Source organism: Bicyclus anynana, chromosome 14 (assembly GCF_947172395.1).
Source record: "Bicyclus anynana chromosome 14, ilBicAnyn1.1, whole genome shotgun sequence".
In the NCBI taxonomy this organism is placed as follows: domain Eukaryota; kingdom Metazoa; phylum Arthropoda; class Insecta; order Lepidoptera; family Nymphalidae; genus Bicyclus; species Bicyclus anynana.
In genome coordinates, this window is record NC_069096.1 from 764,255 (window position 1) to 787,868 (window position 23,614).

Consider the following 23,614-nt stretch of genomic DNA (forward strand, 5'->3'; position numbering starts at 1 on the left):
ATTGCAATAACTTCTCTTTGTTCCGTTATTTTTTTCTAGTTAAGAATTGGAATATTTTCTTCGTCGTGTGGGGATTCTTGGAAATAGGTGCTGGCAACTCTGGTTATCAGTGTTGATAAACTTAACTGCGCCGGAGCTTGCGTGAAATCGGAACACGGCAGTAATTAGTTTACGCATAACTGTGTCTTTGCTTTTTCAATTATTTCAAGAGTTATTACTATTTGTAATTTAATAGTTATTGCCGATTGTTGATGCATTATCATTGCTGCCTGTTGCTAAGTTCCTTGTTACTGAGACTTCAAACATGCGTAGGTATAACTTGTGGATATAGTTGTATGGTTACTAGAAGTTTTGTGTGTTGATGAAGGGGGTGAACTTTACCTTACCTCATCAGCCTCATGGGTTTGAACTTTACCTTACCTCATCAGCCGAAAGACGTCCACTACTGGAAATATACCTCTTGCATGGACCTCCAAGCACAACGGTTTCGAGCATCCAGCGGCTCCCTGCAACCCGCTTGATATCCTCGGTACACCTAGTTTGAACTTTGAATCACAGTTAATGGTTGGATCATCATAATATTTTTGCATAGAACTTTTAACTTTGACGGCCGCGTGGCGCAGTGGGTAGTGACCCTGCTTTCTGCATCCACGGCCGTGGGTTCGATTCCCACAACTGGAAAATATTTGTGTCATGAGCATGGGTGTTTTCCAGTGTCTGTGTGTATTTATACTTTGTATAAGTATTTATATGTAGTATATAAATGTATTTGAATATTATAATTATAATATCAACTATCTTAATTCTTAGTACCCATAACACAAGCTACTCTGTATGCTTACTTTGGGGCTAGATAGTAATGTGTATTGTTTAAGTATATTTATTTTATTTATTTATTAACTTCCGTGGATTAGGTATATTATCAGCACAAACATCAAAGCTTATAGCCCGCATTGGAGCGTGTCGTCATCATCATCAATGTAACATCAATCATGGTAACAACCCATAATCGGCTCACTGTTGACCACGAGTCTCCTCTCAGATTGAGAGGGGTTAAGCTAATAGTCCACCGCGCTGGCCCAATGCGGACTAGCAGACTTCACACACGTAGAAAATTGAGAGAAATCTTTGGTATGCAGGTTTCCTCACACGACGTTTTCCTGTATCGTTTTGAGAGATGTGATACTTAAAATGCACATAACTGAAAAGTTGGAGATGCATGCCACGGACTGGATTCGGACCTACGAAACGAAGGCAGAGGTCATATTTAATAATTTAATATTTAATAAACAATACTTATCAACCTACTACAAAAAAAACAGTATATATCAATTCATTGAATAAAATTTTAGACGCCTTACTACATTCAAAGAGCAATGACGTATTTTTAACGTTTGCGGGAAATCAAATTACGTAAAGCGAAAATTATACTTGCCCAATGAAGCTTAACATCCTCCGCTAAGGGAAAGACCAAACCAGTAGTAAAATATAGCACTGGTAGTTAGATAGTCATTATTATTATTAGATATTATGCATTACTTTTATTCATATTATTTGGAACTGTTCGTAACAGATAAATAGTGATAAACTTGACTTTTCCAAATAATTATAAATTACTAGCGGACCCAGTCAAGCTTCGCTTTGACTTTTGTGCACTTCTTCCATACCCTTACCTACCCTGATCCAACCGTACGCCTACCTTACGTCTACCCTAAGTCTACCCTACTAGTCCAGGCGTTGTTGAGTTATGCGCGTACCTACCAACGCATTTTGCGATTCATTTTTATATTATAGATTATACCTACCTACTTGAAACTGCCTAATTTGATTTTGAAACCGTTATCAGTGGACGCTCGCATCTGGATACACTTTAATGACTTTCATATATTATGAGCCAATAGACAATGTAGACGAAAATATCCCGAGCTACATACAATAGTAATATATCTATTAAATATAAAACATGGTTTGCAATCGGGCACTAGAGAAATAAAATGTAGACTTTGAAATACTTTCGAAGACAAACGGCAAAGATGAAAAAAGCACCTATTGACTCTCTATGATATATTATATTATGTAAAACGAGCCCTGTTTCAGGCTACGCGCAGTGTAGTATTTATAGTGATCTGTAGATTACTGATTAATAGAGATTAATAATGCATAAAATAATGGTGGTGTCCCATCTGTCCTCCACAATATTCTGGGTTCTGTACTTCAAAAAGTCAAGTCAAAGTTTGTTGTCAGTCTGCCTGACTGTCTACGAGACGAGAAAAAATCATCGAGATTTTACACCCTACTTAATGAACCGGACAGACAGACGGACAAACAGACACGGACAGACGAATATCGCAAAACAATAAGTGTCCTTTGTTGACTACGGAACCCTAAAAAAACTTAGATATTAAATATTTAAGGATGTGAGATGTCACATCTCATGTCACTCGAACAGAGAATGTAAATTAATTGAATGTAAAAAACGACATAATACATAAAGATAACAAATAGTTCGACTCCAATATAAATGCTAATGAGACAGTTATAACGCCATTTTATTATTGATCTTTTTTATTTAGAATTTCATATGAAGTTTTTTTCATTTCCATATTTCGCGCTGGTTGACTACCTATAGAAATAAAGCAAGGCATTATGCGGGCATTAGGTAGGTACTACCTTCTCCGACGAGCAATGTAGCAGTCCAGAAATATCGTATAGAAGAAGTTCATCGCCCATATTTTTTTCAGAACAGAAGAATTCTTTCTCCAACGCTTGTTCTAGGGGCACCGTTGGATTTTCTCTCCTCTTTTTGGTCTTTCCGACTCTGGAGGAAAAGGGAAATATTGGTCATATAAAAATAAATTAAGGCAAAAAAATTACCTTACAAAAAAATACAGGCAGATGAGGCATGTCATATAAGCGAGCCGAGCGATTTACCAAAAGCGTTAGCTTTTAGTATTGCCTGTTTTGTGGATTTACAATTCTTTTTTTAAATATGACCAATAGGCAATTTGACGACATTTAATTTCAAATTTAAACCGAAAGTTTCAAAATATACTGCCTGTCTTGTCATGTCATAGTGTTGTGCAGTGCCTAAATGTAATTTATCGATAAATGACAAAATTCTCAAGAATTTATTAGTTTATTTACCCTAATAAATTTATTGATTTTTATTTTCAATAATATGAAATTGTTATATTGTTATTTAATTTCTATAATGAAATTTGCTTGTATAAAATAATGTATTGTTATTTAGATGTAGGGGTTATCTAAAATAAACAATCATTAACTAGGGATTATAATTATTATAACATTTCATTTTCTCAGTTCTTTGTTATCGTTTGTTTGTTTAGATTAATTTAACTTCAGTATTTTCCAGCAATTGAGTATTATTCCGTCCTGATGAAAAATACTACACAGTCCAACACTCATTGGACTGTGTTGAATTTTGTTTATAATTATAGATAATCTATAGAGGTCAGCTGCTGCTACCACCACCAGGCGGTATCGCAGCCAGCGACTCCTCACAAAACATACAAATTCTCAAACGGGAATACCGGATACTTTATATGCAACAGCGTGCATATAGCTGTCCCTTTTCCCCGCCGCAGTCGACCTTTGCCTCTCGCGTTGATAACTCAGTCGCCGTCTTTGTCTCGCCTGCAGAGTACTCGGCTGTAGATATACGGTTGTAGCATACGCATCAGTGCCAGTGGTAAACTATTCAGTTTTGTGTTTTGCCAAGTTGGAGTCGATCCGAATTAGACTCGCTACATGTGTTTGGTGCCGTAAGCGTCAAAAGTGATCGAGAATTTTTACGATTTAAGCAAGTGCTAGTGACTTACTTAGATTTTTTGTCGAAAAGTGAAAAAAAATGATACTGTTGCAAACTGAGCGCCGTTCGTGGCGCATATTTATTAGATACAGATAGACTTTGAAAGTTGTGAATAGTTTTTGAATCGGGGCAAGGTGTGTGTTGTATAAAATATTTGTGCATCGGTGGTTTTTTGTTATCGGTGCAGTGGCATAAATTAAAAATAAAAAAAATGATTACGGCGGGAGGTCGTGTTGTTGATGTGAGTGAATTTTTTTGTTTACATGTTTTTCATATTTGTTTTACTATTTTGTACAAATTATATTTGAAAGTTATGAAACATTTTGTTTACTAGAACAAAAATCTTTATTGTTTAGCTTTATTGTTGTTTTCCTTAATAAGCGTCATTGGTGTATCACTTCTTGGAAATAGGTAAGTAACTACAGAAGTAATTTCCTTAGGAAATGTACTAGGTGCCCAATTAGTAGCTTGCAAATGTATGCAGTTTTGCAAGTGTATGTATGATTGGAAATCAATAATGTATTAGAAAGTGAGGTGGATGTAGAAAGTTTTCTATTTTTCTATAACTTTGCTGATGCAGAGAACTGGCGGAGGCCCAACGTCTAGTTGTTGCTATTCCAGTTTTATTAGTAGATAAGTGGCTAATACGAGTACCTACGCGTTATTACTTTCTGATTTATGTTCTATTAGCTTCTTCGTGCAATTTTGTCGACGTACATATAATAAGTACTAAAAGTAGCTTATTCTATTGCAAGCTTTTATCGATAATGTGACGAATTTTTATTAAGTGTTATAGTAACTCTGTGAGTTGCTTACTTGTCATTTACCTAAAATAAGTAGCCTACTTCTCTAAAAATCCCTAAATAGTTGGTAAGTTAAAATGAATAGCGATTTATACCCTCATTTTTAATTTGTTTGTTGGTAAACAGTGCAAAGTTTAAGTATAGTCCAATTTAAACAAGATAGGTGAACGTCAACGTAAAATTTTAATCGGTAGGTACCTAGATTCCTTTTACCAAGTTGGTTTTTTATTTACCTAATAAATTATAATAAATATAGGACCTTCCTACTTTGTTATAAATATTATTAAAATATATTTATTTACAGGTAATAATTGATTTATAGGTAGGAAGTCGTGGACATTTTCCTCAATTCTATTTTTCAAATCTATCTATGTCAAGTTACTTGAATATCTATCAGTATCTACAACCAGTAAAACGTAGTAACGACGCGTTATTTATCAATATCTCATGAGATAAATCCTCGTAAAATTAATTTTATTTACCAAAATATGCTTAGGGTAAATGTTTATTTAGTTACATATGCACAAATTGTATACTTATCTGTTTGTGTGTCTGAAATATATTTTTTCTCAAACCTATTAAACAGCTCTGTTATACTGTTTACGTCATTTCATGAATAAAGCACATAATATATTCATTCATAATATGTAATACATATAAAAAGAAAGATTTGTAACTTAAATGAGCAATAAAGGTACTTATCTAAACTGAAAATAAATGTTTATTTTGGATAGACTTTCCTCCACCTGTCTTCAGAGGATCCTCGAGTACTTCGGTCACATTGCCAGGAGAGACAATAATTTAAATAAATTGCATGAAGTGATCTTAAAAGTGTCTCCGTTCAGCCATAAATAGTGGCACATTGAGCCATTACCAACACGTTATAGTCTAATTTATCTATATACATGTTTTCTTAAACAAAAACGTTAACTGAATAAATATTATCATTCCACTTAACAGCGATTCTAATTAAAGCCGCAGTTGGTTTATTTTTAAACGAACAAAGCAGTGTTTATGCTGGGCAGATGACATATAATAGTGTCGCAATAATTTCTGCTTACGGCTAAAAATAACTAGGATTAGTAATGCGGTCGTAAAATGTTAAACTGCTGACATTTTCACATGTTTATGAACTTGCTAAAGTGACGCGAGAGTAGTAGTGTAACGTAAATACCTTAATCTAACTATTCACAATATTCAGGAATTCAGGAATATTTTTTTTAATTTTTTACAAGTTAGCCCTTGACTACAATCTCACCTGATGGTAAGTGATGATGCAGTCTAAAATGGAAGCGGGTTAACTTGTTAGGAGGATGAAAATCTACACTCCTTTCGGTTTCTACACGACATCGTACCGGAACGCTAAATCGCTTGGCGGTACGTCTTTGACTGTATATTGTAAAACATTGCTTTTTAACAGGCATGATTGAAGTAAAGCACAAGTCTTTTTGATCATAAAAAACGAAAAAAACAACAATTTGCTATGCACATTCATTTTTATCTTTTAAAATAGACGATTTTATTTTTCAAATAAATCTTGACTTAGGTACAGGTACTTGTAGGTACATCTACACTTCAATCCAAAATATGAGATAGATTTTGTGTGCATAATATATATATATATCGGATTAGATAATATTTGCCTTTTAATAAAATTAGTATACTGTACATAATGACTAAAACACACATATTCATGTAATACTTACCTATTTAGTTTCTTTTTTATACCATTTCCGGTCAAGTTCCGATGTACTTATCAAATTTAGATGTTGAAGCAATACAGACGTATATTTTATTTTACATTTATTTATTTAATAAATTAATTTCCAAAAATCTCTTCCATTAAGTATTAATAAACAATGTAGGTAAGCAACAAATTGATGTGGCCAAGGCTTCCGCAACATAGCCGAATATATTACCCGCAATTAGTGATGTACCACTTGTCACACTCAGTCTAAATATCGATATACATATTAGTAAAATTCCCGATACTTAAAAATAAAAATTGTTGTTAAATATTTTTTCTATTTTTAGAATGAAAACTAATTTCTTAATTAATGTTGCAGGTTTATATTATATTATGAAATTAGTTTTATCAGTTAGCTAGGTTTAGAAAACCAAATAAGAGAGGTAAGTACTTACCTACCTATAAGTAGGTTGGTTTGTAGTAGGTAACTGTAGATAGCGATATAACCGGAAGAAGGAACAACAAAGAAATCGATAAGTACACTTTAGTTAAGTAGGTAACTCTAACAGATTCGCATACAAAGTTTCGTCAACTATGTATTTTCTTCCCCCTTATAGGTATAGTAAGCCTTTTCTCATGTGTGGATATCATATAGAAATAGATTTTTTACAATAGGTCAGGTAGGTAGGTAGGTAAGTAGTTTAAACGTAAAATAATAGGCAAAATGGGTTTATCCAGAGATTAACGCGTTCTAATAAACATGACAGACAAACATCCTAACAAACAAAACTCTTTAAGACGAAAGTCTGGCCACTTCAGGCTCGTAGAACGTGTTAACTATTGCCATCGTGACCACATAATATGTGGTAGACATATTATGTGGTCACATACTTACATAATTAGCCTCGAAAAAAAAACTCAAATTATTGTGAATAATGTTATTTTTATGTAAAAATTAAAACCAAACTAAGTAGCTAAGTGGGATTTAATACTTTTTATATACTGGATGGTAAAGATAGGTAGGTAATACATACGTAATGTAATAAGTATATATGTAGGTATGTAGCTTGGGAAACTCGTTCGTAACACACGCGATGGGCCGGGGGTCATGTAGCGATGAATGAAAAACCCACGACTGATGGACCTCCTTCACCGCACGATTTTACACTCGCGCAGTCTTTCCCCCCGTCGCCCGCATATCATGGGAGTGTATTCAACGAACTTGCCCGACTATAGTAAGTAGTATTAAATAATCAAATCAATCAAAGTAGTATCATCAAGTAAACAAAATTTTTGCATATTTACTTACCACTTATAAGTTTAGGCACAGTAAATATATTTACTGTGGTTCAGGTTAGGAGTTTTCAGTATATTAGTAGGTACGAGTATATAATATGTTTAATGTTTTACTGTCTGTAAGCCATGCTAATAATATTTACATAAAAAATGTCCTTAATTTCCATAGTTACCTCTCTATCTGTCATTAGTTAAATGACATTTTAAGTAGATTCAACAATAGCCCAGTGCATGGAACCCATGGCTACTCAGTGTTGGGTCCGGTCATGGAGTTCAATTTGTTTAATTTGAATACTTTTACTTTTGGTGTATCTCTAATTTGCTTGTAGAATAAGCTGCTTTACTCATATAGCCTTAATTTTTTATATCACATATCGCATTATTGTAATGCCAAAAAATTAATACCAAAATCATGTCTGAGACCAAAATATTTGCAATATTTTCAAGGTTTCGAACGTAGCGTACGTACAAAAACGGAATCCTTATTAAATATTACAGAATAATAATAATAATTATTCGGTGTACTGGTGGGTACGACAACAGTTCAGCGAGCGGGAATCGAATCCACGAATCCCATCACTTCACTCTAATATTATAAAGGCGAGAGTTTGTTTGTATGTTGTTTCTCCTTTGCGCTGCGACTATAGAAGCACTTGGGCTGAAATTTGGAATGGAAATAGATTTTAGTATGGATTGACATCTTATTCATACACTTCTTAATCTCGGAAAAATCCATGGTTCCCACGAAATTTGTGAAAAGCTGAATTCCACGCGGACGAAGTCGCAGGCGTTCGCTACAGTGAAACTTTTCGACCGGTTATTGTGATCATGAGGCGTGGGTGTTAATCCTCATGTGACTGTAATTACACTGGCAACAATGTCCTTCAGGGGTCTTACCGAGAACTCTTAAATCCATGCAAATATGCTTATGCTAGCCACTCACCATCCAATCATCTGCATGATATCATGCAGATCGCGACCAGCACACGATCAGTTTTATCGGATGTCCTGCCGTTAGCGCTGCATTTATAATAACTTTATTGTACAAATGAGAAAAATAACAAAGTACACAATAAGGCAAAATGCGACCTTATCATTAATAGTGATAAGGTTGAATTATTGGATGGTGAATGGCATTATCGCAGGAGTATTTCGTATAGAAACAATCCTGTGATAAGCTTATTTGTATGAAATCTGGCACAAAAAGCTCTACTGTTTAAACCTAAAAAAGTTGATAAGACCAAGTCGCCGGACGGAAGTCTCTTGTCAATAAAACTGCTTCCGTAACCTTAATAATATGACATCCATAGATTTTTTACGTTTAGAAGCGCATTCAGTGCACGGCAAACGAAGCTTTATAAAGTAGATGCCTCTTTAAAGACTAGGAAAGCTTTTAAGTAGGAATAAAGAAAATAACTACTGCCATGCTTAATATCTCCTTGTTCTCTTGTCTCTTGATGGACACAAGGCGGCACTTTGTATGACGTATTCCTTGCATGCTCTGCGAAGTGTTGTCCTGTTTATAGGCCATTTACTATTAGTACGAGATCCGGCATAAGAAATATATACCCGCATCAGTTATTTAGTCGTCGCCTTTGATCTAGTTCATTGATTCCCAAAGTGGTTCAGGTGGACCCCCAGGGGTCTACGGAAGACTTGGCGGGGTCTACGTTGATGTGACTTAAAAATGGGGGTTTACGATACGTAAGCAGGGGGTCCACGATATTTTATCGGGTTTCATACCGAATGGGAAGTTTTCTAAATTCTAAATTAATTAATTACCTAAGTAAGTAATAATTCTCACAATTTCTTTTAAAAACTATTATTTTGTGGCGGCTGTTGATTTAGCTAATCACGTTTTTTGTCGAATTTTGGATAGAAATTCAGCAGGGGGTTCACCGGAACCAGCTAAATTTTATATGGTATATGAGAAAAAATGTTTGGGAACCTCAGATTTAGTTCATGGTTTCCTAGATTTTGTACGAAAAATCTGTTTGGCCGCAATTTAACAAGGCAACCTATTTGCAATGTGTCACTGAACATTATCTATCACTTATTTCTTAGCACTAATGAACAGATGAGGGTACTTATTTATTTCTAATTCCGGATCTTAGACCGGGTGGGCCAACTGCTTGGCCCGTCAATTAAGAACTAAGTAAAGATTGATTCAATTTCAAGTGAACTTATCGCGTGTCTATGCGTACTAACTCAGCGGAGACAGCGGTGTCGACTGTCAACCGTCACTCGCGGGCTCGCGGTCAATTGAGAGGTCTGGGCGCAATCGAGTTAGCCGAAGATCTTTGACCGCTCTAATTATCGCCTTACAGCGCTCTGCTTGTGTCGCGCGAATCATGCGTTCCAATTAACTGCCACGTTGTTGGTCTAATGTTAAGCATATGCGGATAATGTTCGAGTTCGGGTTCGAGTCTTGAGCTTTTTAATAAAATCTTAGTATGTAGCAGTCTGGAATTGGAAAGTTAGTAGTGTTAAACCCGCGTGCCTCGGAGAGCACGCGCCAAATCGAATTCATGAGTGTGGTGTGTCTAATCTTCGTTTCCTAGAAGATAGCGATGTTTTTTTTAAATCTGATCAATATTCTCATTCCCCTCCAACTAGTCAGGAAAGACGGTACTAGAAATGGGTAGGGTGGATCGAACCACCACCCCTCGTGATGAGTCTGTTGAGGCTGTTGAGCTATTGAGGCTTTGTCTCTGTAACGATCTCTGTCAGATGTTAATGATACTGTCCGGAAATTAACGTTTTCTTCAAGGCACGAAGATGTAACCCCACCTACATTCCACCCCAACCAACTCCGGGTAAACGGAGAATTTCTTGAAAGAAAGAAAAGTTCATAGTTTCATGGTTTGGTAGTTTGACCCAGAGTCGAACCTGGAAACTTGTGATCCGAAGTCACACAGGCTAACTACTGGACTAACTAGTCGAATTATGCTTCAATAATTTATTAACCCTAATAATTAATTATTTTTTTAGTTCCCATTTCCATGGAATACGAGGATAAAATATATAGCCTATGTTACTCCCTAATAATGTAGCTTTCAATTGGTGGAAGATTTTTCTAATCGGCCAAGTAGTTTCTGAATTTATCGTTAGGTACATACAAAAATACAAATATTTCTTTTTTATAATATTATTATGGATTTAATCATATGTTTCCACCACGATGACTGTCAAAAACCTACATACTACAGCAAGTGACGTAAACATTTGAATCACTGAGTTTAACGTACCGACGATACCTACAGTTTTTTTTGTTTAGTAAAACGGTACAATTTTTTTAAGAAAAAAAATCGAGAGGGGGAGAAGCCAAACTGCTCATGGTCTTTTCTGTAAATATGCCGGCCCACTTGGTCAAAAAAGTTACTTTCATTCACAATAACGTCAAATGTACCTATGGCCTCAAATCTAATTTACAAACTATAGATTCAAATCAAAAGGTCTTGGTTCCGATACCGACTCGACTCGTAGGACTCGTAGGACTTTTGTAGTAAGTTAGTTGTAACTTGGCAATTTAATTTGATTGTAGATTAGTAGATGTCTGTTAAGAGTATTGTTGTTTTATTTATTTTCATTTCCTTGTACTCTTCCTAAGGTAAGGTAATTTCCCAAGGTTATCTTTGTAATCTTTCTTAAGGTAAACGCACGCCGGTCCGACTCTTCTTTTTTCAGATGTACCTGATAGTTAACTTTGTGTTTTTACTTATTTATTTGTGGAGCTTGTGTGAAGTATCTCTCCTTCGCTCTTTAGTTTACACAACTTACTGACGTATTATTATAGGATTGCAGGATCATGCATTAGGTCTAAGAGGCACTGCTGCAGCTCTATGCTAACAACTATGAAAATAGGCGTCGACGAGTATTTTTATAAACGGAAACCTCGACTGCTCAATCGGTTATAATATCCGTGTTCCGAACTAACTGTTATAATGGTTAATAAGTAAACATTATTATTAAAAATAATATCTTGTAAGTACAATTTTATGTATTCTGTGGTAATATTAAGTAGGTAGGTACGAGTGGGTACTTTAGCCCAACAAATCATCCACGGGTGGAACGAGGGGTTCTGCAAACACACAAGTTTTCCCCGTTTAGTTCTCATTTCTGTGGGAATACTTACATATTTTAAGTCTTATTTTCCTAGCTATCCATTCGTGAAAAAAATTATAAAAACGGTTTGGTGATTTCACAGCCATTTATTACCTAATAACAATTAACACACACCTTGCCTTTACACACTCGGGATCGCTTGGTTTCGTCATCATAGTAAAGGTGTAGAGGAGCCATTAGGATTCTTTGCATTCGGACATCGCCAATAGTTCAAAACCGGCTCCGTATGAAGCGCATTCCGCTGCGATTATGCAGATTTACTGCTTGCGTAATGAAGTTGACTAGACGAAGTAATACCATACCTATACACTGGCATAATATACTAGGCTTAAATACCTATACACACCACGCGTTTTACACGCGCAGACAAAACGCGCGCGTAGAGTTTGCGGCGAAAGCTTATATATTTACGGCTCTAAGGCTTAAATATCTTTTGATTTATGAGTACTGTTCTTACTTCCGAGTTTAAATTAAAATCCTTTCACATGTCTGTCTGACAACAAAGTGATCCTAAAAGGATACCGTTTTTTCCCTTTCGAGTTGCGGAACCCTCAAAATGAAGCGAGTGTAGTTAAAACGCCGCGTGTGTCGACTTTGTCAGCTATCAGCGGCTGCACTAGTGTTACAAGCATGCACAGTATGGCGCGGCACGTACTTCACATTTGTTTCTATTTTTATGCACATTGTTGACTGAATGTTAAAATAGCACGGAGTTATTTTAGTTCCTATTAATAAATTCAATATTACTGAATATTAGTACCTAGGCGTTGAATTGCGGAAATTCACAATGATCAGTTAATAAACATTGATTTATTTTGGAATCGTCAGTGTTTCATAAAGTACATAAATATCGATTATCCACATCCAATATGTTAGTATTAGATGGGAATTTGACGAATCACAGTGTCACTCGGCATCCTGAATTGCTTAGTGTCTATTATGTACCTACTTCTATTAGATAGATACTTTTATTTTAATTCGAAAGTGGGACAAAAAACAAACAATCTTACCCTCTTTTTTGTGTTGATTAGGAGAATAATCTCTTCGGATTTGCTGGTTGAGGCATGTTCTCCTTCCTTCTGTCCCGGACAACAACGACTTCTCTTTTGACTTCCGAGTCAAAGTCGTCTGTTCTCTAATTTTAACTTATGTGTTAGAAGAAGATCCAAGCAACCCTTTTTTATCATCATCTACAAAATGCGTCTTTTATGTAGGAGTGCATACAAATGTATTGTTCAGTTATGCATTGTAATTCACGCGGCGAACAATATCGGATCCCGAGTTATATAAACTGTCGTTGTACTACCAGACGGCGTGGAAACTTCGAGAACCTTTTCCTTTGTTTCTGACGTCAAGCTACCTGCCTCTTATTTCAGAAAGAAGGGTGTATGAGTATACAGGAAAATTACAGGCGCACCCTAAGACTCATCATCATCAACTCATCATATTCGGCTCACTGCTGAGCTCGAGACTCCTCTCAATAAGAGGGCTTAGGCCAATAGTCCACCACGCTAGTCCAATGCGGATTGGTAGACTGCACACACGCAGAGAATTAAGAAAATTCTCTGGTATACAGGTTTCCCCACGGTGTTTTTCCTTCACCTTTTGAAACACGTGATATTTAATTTCTTAAAAAGCACACAACTGAAAAGTTCGAGGTGCATGCCCCGGACCGGATTCGAGTCCACACCCTCCATGATCGGAGGCAGAGGTCATATCCACTGGGCTATCACGGCTCTCTACGCTTTATAAAAATACCATCGGACCAGTCCTGACCAGAGTCAACTTAGAAAATATTATTTTCTAAAAATAAAACCAAGGCTCAAAGAACAGTGTGATCTTAAATTTTTGCATAAAATTCCAAAATGAATTAGTCATTCATTGTATAACCTGTTAGATAATTTACATTAGACGTTAGGTATTATAAAGTTCGCACTGAAGCGATAATCGCTTGTTATTTTAGAGCAATCATTATTCATCGGCATCAATTTGCATATCGGTAAAATAATACATCAATCTTTTGATGCTGTTCTAGGTCAGACGGACGACAAATTGTTTCGAGACATTTAACGGCGCCTCTACACCATTACATTACTTTGGACGAGCGAAAATGTGTAGACGACAAGCGAGAGTGTGTAGACAGTAGATATAACTTTATTAATATCTAGATTTCTTTATATGTTTAATTATTGATAAGCAGATGAACTAATCGATAACATGAAAACTATCGCAATCGCAAATAATAGATCAATATTTTCGTAGGAAATGCTAGAACTACTGAAATATTCAGAGTACTGCCTGCCCGACCGTCTGAGTATTATTAAGTTACCATTTACCATTGGTCTTTCTGCAGGCTAATTCATTAACTTTGAATTAGTATGTTAGTTGACATATTATATGCAATTGAGATTGTAAGTAACAAATATCTTCCAGTGTCTACTCACATCCATTCGTGGATTATACAGTAGATGGATGACACTTGGCTCAGTTGATTTGATGTTTATTTTAATAGGTTGTAAATAAAGTCTAAATTAGTGAATATGCCAGCTGGTCTGGTCGATTGTCACAGATTTATGGCCTTGTTTACGTCGAATTTCGTGGAATCAACAAGAAGCGTGTGGACGTCTCCAGAATGATCTACACACATTCTGACGGGTATAAATACTTTAGTTCGTAACACTATTATTATCAGTCACTGAATGGTAAAGTTTTATTTATACGTAGATGGAGACTGTCGCATGTCTGCGCCTGATCGAATGTTTATGGATGCATCAACCTACTTGATTATTATGATTGTTATACGCAAGATGCACAAACTCGAGGTCATCGGACGAATATTAATTCAGGTTTTGATTATATGATTATATGTATCTACGTACAAAATGTTAATAACAAGTAAGTATCTAAAAAATTAAATTGCTTTTAACCCCTTCACCGTAAAACAAAGGTCCTTAAAACTTTGCAACATACTTAGCTTGTAAACAAAACGACTGATTTTGATATTTTTTTTTAAAGCTGACGGAATTGAAACGGTTTTTAGCTATGTAATAGGTAGGTAGGTACTACGTTGTAGATCTGATAAGTCAATACGAAGGTATTGGCATTGGATTTCTATGATGGAAAAATATCACCTAAAAGTAGGTCGTTATTCAAGCCATTTATGACCAAAAAATAATTTTCAAAATTTAATAATTTCTTCAACTTACCTTCCTTACCTTAACTTCGATCAGTAGGTATTCTGAAAAAAACGTGTCCACTTGTGAAAAGAGAAAGCTTCAAGTTCGAGTTTGACTTTGAGACTCAATTACAAAATTCTTTCGATTTTCACATTGTTAATTAAAGTTAAATTAATTAAGTTGTTAAACATTTTAATAGACAATAAAAAAGATATTTTGCATATTATTTAAAATAGGCGTGTAACTTTAATGTATTTTATAGTTTGTAATAAAATAAATTATGGTGTCATACCACTCAGGATTGCTATAAAACATCTTTTTTAATTATTCTGTAGGCCTAAAACATTATTTTACCTATAGGCCTAAGCCAAATTGAATTATTTATACACTTTACTTTTATACCTAATGGATATTTTACGATAGATAAAAATACGTAAAATTAAATTTATGGCTTTCCGATGGTCGGAAGGACCATGAGAATCAAGTCAATCAGATCAACTTATGTTTATATCGGTAGAGGTATCTACTTTACCAGTTACGTCCCGCGCAATGGCGTGCAAAACTAGGGTATGCACTAAAAGGTGAGATTGGAAAATTCCTTGTCCAACAGGTTTGTATTGAGTTTTTAGGGTAGGCAGTGCTTTTTTACATTTATGAAGTGCATGCATTAGACAACAGCGTCAAAAGACTAATATGCTAGGCACACACGACCAAGTACTGTCAAGTCTGCAACGCGCTTAGGGATGTGGATATGGAAAAAAAATCCTAACCACAGCCATATTTTATCGGAAGCATGATCGTGTGTGGCTGACGTAAGACAGCGATATTAATCAAAAGAATAAACGGACCGTTTTAGTAATAAGTTTCTAGTGGATATGGATAATGTGACTTAAGACTCTTTATGTGATGCCTGAAAATATTACATGATTTGTTCAAAACAACCATTAAGTAGGAAATACCAATTTAACGATTTTTTTACATGTTGAGACCTTACTGCTACACTATGACAGAGAATATAAAATAAAATTAGGTTGCTATTGGTGGCTTTCATAACAGATAGGGATAACTTATCTCAGCGGGGAGCAATTATTGTTCTAATCGGCGGATATTGATCATTGATGTTCTATTGAATCGCTTCATGTACTTACACTATCATAAACTACTATTAGGTATTTATTTAAAAAAAAAGAATATTTGACATATCTTTTTAAATATGACCAATATTCCCATTCCACTCCAACTAGTCGGGAAAGACTGTATTAGGAGTGAGTACGATAATAGACCAACGGGGCGGGGATCGAACCACCACCCCTCGATGATGAATCCGACCACTCTTACCGTTGAGCTATTGAGGCTCTATACTATACTTTTTACTAATATTATAAAGATGAAAGTTTTAATTGTTTGTTTGCATTGAATAGGCTCCGAAACTACTGAACCGATTTTAAAAATTCTTTCACTGTTGTGATGCTACACTATCTCAGAGTGCTATGAAATATGCTATGATATTTTATTCCCGTATTCATACGGGAACGGGAACTACGAGGGTGAAACTGCGTGGCGTCTGCTAGTATATATATCCACATAACAATAACAGTGTAGAATCTGGGCGGGGCACATTTGTCCGAATAGTCGAACGACGTTGGTGTCCCAAGGTGCTGGAATCAAAGATTTTATACTATAGATATGTCATAACTGACGATTTTACCTTGTAACCCCCGATTATAAATGATTTCGTTACTTTCTTGCCTTGTACTTTCCGTAAGAAGGTTTTTAAACGTTTTTCTTAAATTCAAAAGGTCAGAATAATTGTGTAGTAACCTGAGTTAAAGAGGAAGATATGATCAAAATATACATACTTTTGTTTTAAGATTTCTATGGTTAAAACACATATTTTTCACCCTAACCCACTGTTCAGACTTGAGACATCGCCTCGTCAGCGTCATAGGAGCGGTCACCGGCCAATTATCCAATACTGCGCTTCCTTTCCTCATAAGAACCAAACAAAGATGACGAACGCATGCCATTACCACCTCTATTTGTATGGTTTTAACGCATAGTTTGGTATATCGGAAACTGTTTACAGTCATGACTGTTTTGACACTGATCTTTAAGTAGGTATGACTTTTGGTCGCATCCGCTGAAAATAGACGATTGTTGATATAGGTTAATAGGTCCTATAGTTCGCAGATATCTCTAGTTCACAAATTTTTTTGTACGATTTTTAGATTTAAGTATGAACATAATACCGAATAACTAGCATTTTAGAAAGTCTCTACTATTCACTAACAAAACGTTAATTTTAATTACACGATTTTCATTTCCTGATTACCAGAGTTATATTAGCAAATGGAATAATAGAAATACCTATCCAAGAAGGCAATCGGTAAGTATTATTAATATTAATGCTACCCAAATAAAACTGATCGTGTGTTGCTTCGATCTGCAGGACGTCATGCAAATGGCGATCAACGCACGATCACTTTTATTGGATATCCAGCCGTTAGCCCTGCAGGCACGTGAACTTATTGGATGGTGAGTGGCTTATGTTAGTCACTAACGAACAAGTAATCTCAAATGCCTGCACGGCTGACAGCTTGACAGCCGATAAAACTGATCGAGTGTTGGTCGCGATGTGCTTGTTGACATCATGCCAATCACGACTAACACACGATCAGTTTTATCGGACGTCAAACCTTTATCGCTGCAGGCATATGATTACTAATTGATCGTTAGAAGTCTAAGCCGCAAGTCTTAGGTAGGTACGTGTATTGCCTTACGTTTAATAACAACGACCTTATCTGCCATATTATTTGGTGATATCACCAGAAGTGATTAGAGAGAGAGATTAGAGCTTTTTGTAATAGAGTTCGTCCTTTTTGTAATAGTTGTTACATTCTTAAAATAAAACTGATCACAATATTATAATGTAATTGTTTCTACATGACGTCGGTGATAAGAGGCTCAGATTGCTCTCCACAAACATTGGATTCTGTTATCAATGCTCACTGATAACAGTTACCTACTGATAACTATGACATTCTTAACATTCTGTGCCAACCATGAGATTTAGATCCAACTGTAGATTTGTTTTGTAGCCCTGAAATATAAAAAAAACTTAATATAGGTATGTACAGTATAGTACTTATGTAACATAGAAACAAAAACCGTTGACCTGTACAACTATTTATAAATATACAATATTATCTTGGTTTGCTTGAGTTATATTTATTATATCTTATGTTCCTATGGACTGTGTCCACTGAATACCTTGTTTGATATGTGGCCATATGACAATCAATAGATATATGCTATGAAACAAAATGTTATTAAATATTTTCATCGATATCTAACCAAAATGAAACAGACTTCAAACTAATATTATAAATAAAATTGAAGTCGTTCTGTAACTCCAAGAAAGATGTGTTTTGTTATTATATTTATATTATATATTTATATGTACTTATAGTTATTTACAGAACATATAAACTTTTTTAAAAATATCATCTGTTTGTCTTTGTCTGAGGACTTAGATAGGATTCGCTTTGTCTTAGGATTAGCTTGGACAAACGTTTGTCCGATTGAACCGATTTTAATAAGATTTTCATTTCACGTCATTGAGCAACGTTTATGCTACTTTTTATCCCGGATAAATCTATGGTTCCCTGAATTTCACGCAGACGAAGTTGCGGGCGTCCGTTATTTATAAAGAATCCGACAAGTGCGAGTTGAACTCGCGTGAAGAGGGTTCGGAACGATGTTATATGTTTGATGTTTTTTGGATCTGACCTTAATAAAAAAATGCTAAAATAATCTTCTAAGAGTTTTCTTTATATAGTTACCTACTTGAAAGTTTGTAGATGTTGACCGCAGGTAGGCGAGGCGGGTTTACGAGCACTCGGCAAACAAGCGGCACTATTTGCTAATCGTGGCATGTTTACGACGCCTCGCCCAGTGAGAGCCATTGCCCAAACCTATGGCCTAACGTTATACGACTGGGTAGGTACGTTAGACACTCATGAACTCATGAGCAACTAGTGGTCGCCTATATAGTGATCGAAATTGGAATATTATTTAAAAATTAAGCCAACAGTATTGCAACACAAACCACAGTTTGTTATACCTACTGTACACTGGCTATTATACAATACTAGCGGACGCCCGCGACTTCGTCCGCGTGGAAATCAATGTCAAAAAAAAATCAAAACTTTCAAGCCCTATTTCACCATTTTAGGAGTTGAATTTTAAAACTTCATGAATCACGTTAAATTTCGTAATTTTTTATGATTTACGAACAAATTTTAAAAATTAAGAACTTTCAACCCAACCACGTTTATTTTAGGGTCAAAACTTACCCTATGTTTTGCTCCAAGATCCCAATTCCCATTATACCAAAATTCATCTTGATCGGTACAGCCGTTTAGCCGTGAAAAGGTAACAGACAGGCAGACAGACTTACTTTCGCATTTATAATATTAGTATAGATTAAAAACTAAAAAACAAACAAAAAGAAAAAGAAATCATAAGCGGATAGCTAATATACAAAGCATACTTTCGATTCTATTGACAAAGATTATATCTCTTTTAACACGTGAGTATTTACAAACATTAATCTGTATCACGTAGTATGTGTTATTTTTTATTTAGTTGATTGTATTTCAAATGCAGTAAAAATATATCAATTTTCAAATTATTGATTTCTAGTACTAAGAGTCTCTGTGCTAAGCCGCGGACAGACTAACACGGCTAGTCTGTGTTTTTTTTTTCGTGTTGAGTAAGTGCCGATGGCTCCATGTGGGACCACCGGGGTGTTTGGGCGAGCGCAGAAGCATCGCCTGATGAGACCCGAAGGCTGAAATAAAGATAGAGGACGGAACGGCTCTCTAAGGGCGTCTCCTATGAGACTCGGACCTCGGCTTAGAGGGCCATTCGGGAAGGTGTAACCGTGACCTGAGCTTAGAGGGCCATTCGGGAAGGACTTAGAGGGCCATTCGGGAAGACTAGTATGTATAACTGGTGTTTATTGAACACGCAAACACCCATATACATACATTCAGCCTACTTAAGAAATGACATTAGTGAATCTGATCACCAGTCAGTAGGTAAAAAGGACAAGTGATCAGATTCACTAATGTCGAAACATTATGAAAACGCTACGTTGTCTACTTGAGTCGTGGCTAATGTTATTCAGGTAAAAATAAAACTCACAGTGGCGTAGTGTGCCTTTGAGGAGCCCTGTATCAAAATTAGTTGGGGTGGCCCAAATGAAGGGTAAAGATTTCTCAGCAAAGAAACAAAAAAGCTTGCTTAGAAGAAATATGTCAGTGACTTAACCTATGTAGGATGTTTCCAATTTTTGCGAGCACGCTTAACCAGGGAAAAAAGATATTGTGGATTACCTACATTTTACTATTTTTTAAGTATTATGTAAGGGGCCCTGTATCATTGATACGATTGATACGGAGGTAACTACACCCCTGGAGCCAGTAAGTCAGGACAAATGATCAGATTGTTGTGTTGTCAGCAGGTGATGCTGTGGTGCGCACTGGCGTGCTTCGCGGCTCATCTTCAGCTCTCGGAGACCAGGATGGAGGAGCCTGACTCTAAATACAAAAGTATGGAGGTATGATGCCTATGTAGTTATCTTTGGTGACAGGAGGGAAGTTACCTGACCAGCTTCAGTACATGATTGTCAGCTAATTTGAATGGCCGAGGTTCAAAAAAATAAAAAAAACACTACCCTGCACTACCACCTTCCCTGAGGACTCATTATAGATAAACCTCACCTCTGGTGGTAAGTGATGACGCAATCTAAGGTCGAAGCTGGCTAACTTGTTAGGAGAAGGATGACAATCTACACCCATTTTCGGTATCTACACGACATCGTACCGGAACGCTTAAACGTTTGGCGGTATGTCTTTGCCAGTAGGGTGGTAATTAGCCACAGCCGAAGCCTCCCACTAGCTAGACCTGGACTTATTAAGAAAACCTCAGAAGGGGTCAGGGTTCGAACTCTGAATCTTTGTCTTATATATCCAACGCGCATACCACTGCGTAACGGAAGTGGTCTTGCCCTCATGAAGAACAATTAGAAGCATGGTTAAAATTCTTTTTAAATAAAAAAAGATCCTTTAGATTTAAACTCAACCTCCTTTACTTATCACTGGCAAAAACACTCGCTACATTATACAGAACTGAGAAACGACCCTTAGTAAATTGACGTCAAACGACGTCACAAGAGTGATCTTTTAAACACGTCGTTAAGCGAGTAGGTCAGGGCCTGCAGCTACAGGGTGCTTCACTGCGCTCGGGTAAAGCTGCAGTCGATGAATAAGAAATTAGAACGAAAGTGTCTTGCAGTCACTAAGGAAAGACACCCACAAACCGACCTGACATCATTTTATCAAGATTTTTAATAAAATAATATTTTATTTTATACCACGATACTAATAACTTTTAATTAAAAGATAGTTCGATGATTATTATTTACGCATTCATTAATTTAAATTTACAACAACATCTCAAAAATTCGTCGTGTAAATGCCAGAATAACCAGCTAAAATTGTTAATAGCTAATGCTTTAAAGAAAAACTTTCATATTGGGAGTTAATTGATAAAACTGATGAAAAGAATTGGGTGTTCACCCTTGAGTTTTTTAAATAAGGTTTTTGAGTTTAGAGAGAATAGGAAAATAGGTATGTAAAAGTGAAAATTTCAAATCAATTGCTTGCAACCATCTTTGTTATACAAAGTACGAGTATATTGCTTGCTGCAGGCGGTTAAGGAGTTAAGGACCATGGATTTAAGTAGGTAGCTAGGCCTTTTTTCTGCAGCAGATTAAGCGAAATTTTACACCGAAACAACTGCTTTCGCTTTATCAGGCTCAGGTCCGCATTAGCATGGAGTATTGCAGTCACCTTTGGGATGGTTCTGTTAAATATCAGCTCGATGCATCGACTCGATTGATCGTCGCGTTAGAAGGAATAATTGGTGAGAACGATGCAGTCAAAATAGTAAACTTTGCAGCACCGTCGCAATGTCGCATATACTTTGGAGAGTGTGCTTAGGAACTCTACGATCTTGTTCCTGCTTCTCCCTTCTACCACAGAACAGCGAGAGTAAAGAGTAGCTACGTACGAGATGACCTTTTGACGTATTCGAACTGCTAAAATGTGGAACACTCTTTCGTCATCGTGTTTCCGGCCACCTACAACTTAAACACCTTCAAGGCAAGAGTGACGTATTTATTTTCTAGGCAAGCGCGTCCCATCTTGGACTTCATCATTGCTTTCGATCAGGCATGGTTGTAACTTGTAGTCAAGCGCTAAAAAGCGTAACGAGACGGTTAATAAGATAAGATAAATATACTTTATTTGCACACCACAAAGACAAAAACAAGTGAAATAAAAACAAATTAGGAAGAGATCAGCATACAAAAGGCGGCCTTATCGCTAAGTAGCGATTTCTTCCAGGCAACCTTCGGTTTAGGAAAACTTAAGGACATTAGCAGGTGGCGTAAAACAAAAATAACCATAGCATTAGTAATACAGTAAGAACAGTATTTTTCCCTTGAGTTTAGACTCACCAGGCGATAATAATACTCATGCGAGTTAGCGTGTTTAGGGTACAAACGTTTGATTTTGTATATTAACTTAATGTTTCGTTTGAAATCCATAATATTGTATTTGTTTCAGGTTTCTTCATCTACTTCTTTTTTAATCGCAAGCTTCTTTTGGACGAACGCGATATCTATACACTTACATACAAATAATTTACATCCTAATACATAATAATGTAATGATGATAATTAATGTGATGATGATGAACGGATCTTTGTTAACAGGCACACACGCAGTCGATAGAAGAGCAGCCGGAGCCGCCGCGCGAGACCAAGCTGGGTAACTGCTTCCACATGTCACGCAAGGACTGCCCCATCGACACGAAGTGCCGGCGCATCGAGTCTGACTCCGTGTTCTGCTGCGACGTCGACAGCTTCCGGCTGAAGGAGGCTTTAGCTATTACTAGTGAGTTACAGACATACGAGGACCCCAAACCCGAGGCTAAGCTGCTGAGATATCTGCAAAGACACATACATATTCAGATATATAGAAACAAAGTTAACTACGTATCGCCTTGTTGTGCCGTGCAGTCACCTGCACTCTCGTAGATCTCACTCTCCTTTAGAAATGTCGCGATAAAAAGGAACGTAGGCCCTCAACTAGATCAAGATCCGTGCAGCCGTTCTTGACTTCGGGCGATTCAGTACAGCATTCAATATTTTTTTGGTATACTCAATCGCATTCCTACAATTTGTATCTAGTACTTAAGAAGTAAATAAAACTTGACTATTTTATTTTTCCTCACTACACTCTTGACAGAGTTGTGGTCTTTTCATTTGGGGTGGTGGAAAGTATTATGATCCGTCACCACTCCGCCCGTAGTAGCTCTTCGAGCACATTTGTATCTTTTCTCTACATTATCATCATCATCATCATATCAGCCGATGGACGTCCACTGCACGACATAGGCCTTTTGTAGGGACTTTCGAACATAACGATCCTGAGCCGCCTGCATCCAGCGAATCCCTGTGACTCGCTTATTGTCGTCAGTCTACCTGGTTGGGGGTCGACCAACACTGCGCTTTCTAGTGCAGGGTCGTCATTCCAGCAACTTGGGACCCAAACGTCCATCGGCTATT

At 36.5% G+C, this 23,614-nt stretch overlaps 2 protein-coding genes across 4 annotated transcripts in view; one reads left to right on the forward strand and one right to left on the reverse strand.

Moving 5' to 3' along the window:
* LOC112046466 (rab GTPase-binding effector protein 1) overlaps positions 1-23,614 on the reverse strand; it is a 449,904-nt gene that overhangs the window by 164,624 nt on the left and 261,666 nt on the right. The gene's annotated exons all lie outside the window — the stretch shown is intronic.
* LOC112046468 (protein halfway) overlaps positions 3,643-23,614 on the forward strand; it is a 37,765-nt gene continuing 17,793 nt past the window's right edge. Inside the window, exons 1-3 of one of the 3 annotated variants that reach the window (XM_024083090.2) lie at positions 3,643-4,070; positions 20,441-20,539; positions 22,760-22,940. In XM_024083090.2, the coding sequence (XP_023938858.2) occupies positions 4,041-4,070; positions 20,441-20,539; positions 22,760-22,940 (310 nt within the window). In that variant the 5' untranslated portion in view covers positions 3,643-4,040. The remainder of the gene's footprint in view (positions 4,071-20,440; positions 20,540-22,759; positions 22,941-23,614) is intronic. The other 2 variants (XM_024083092.2, XM_052885665.1) reach the window with 2 other exon arrangements.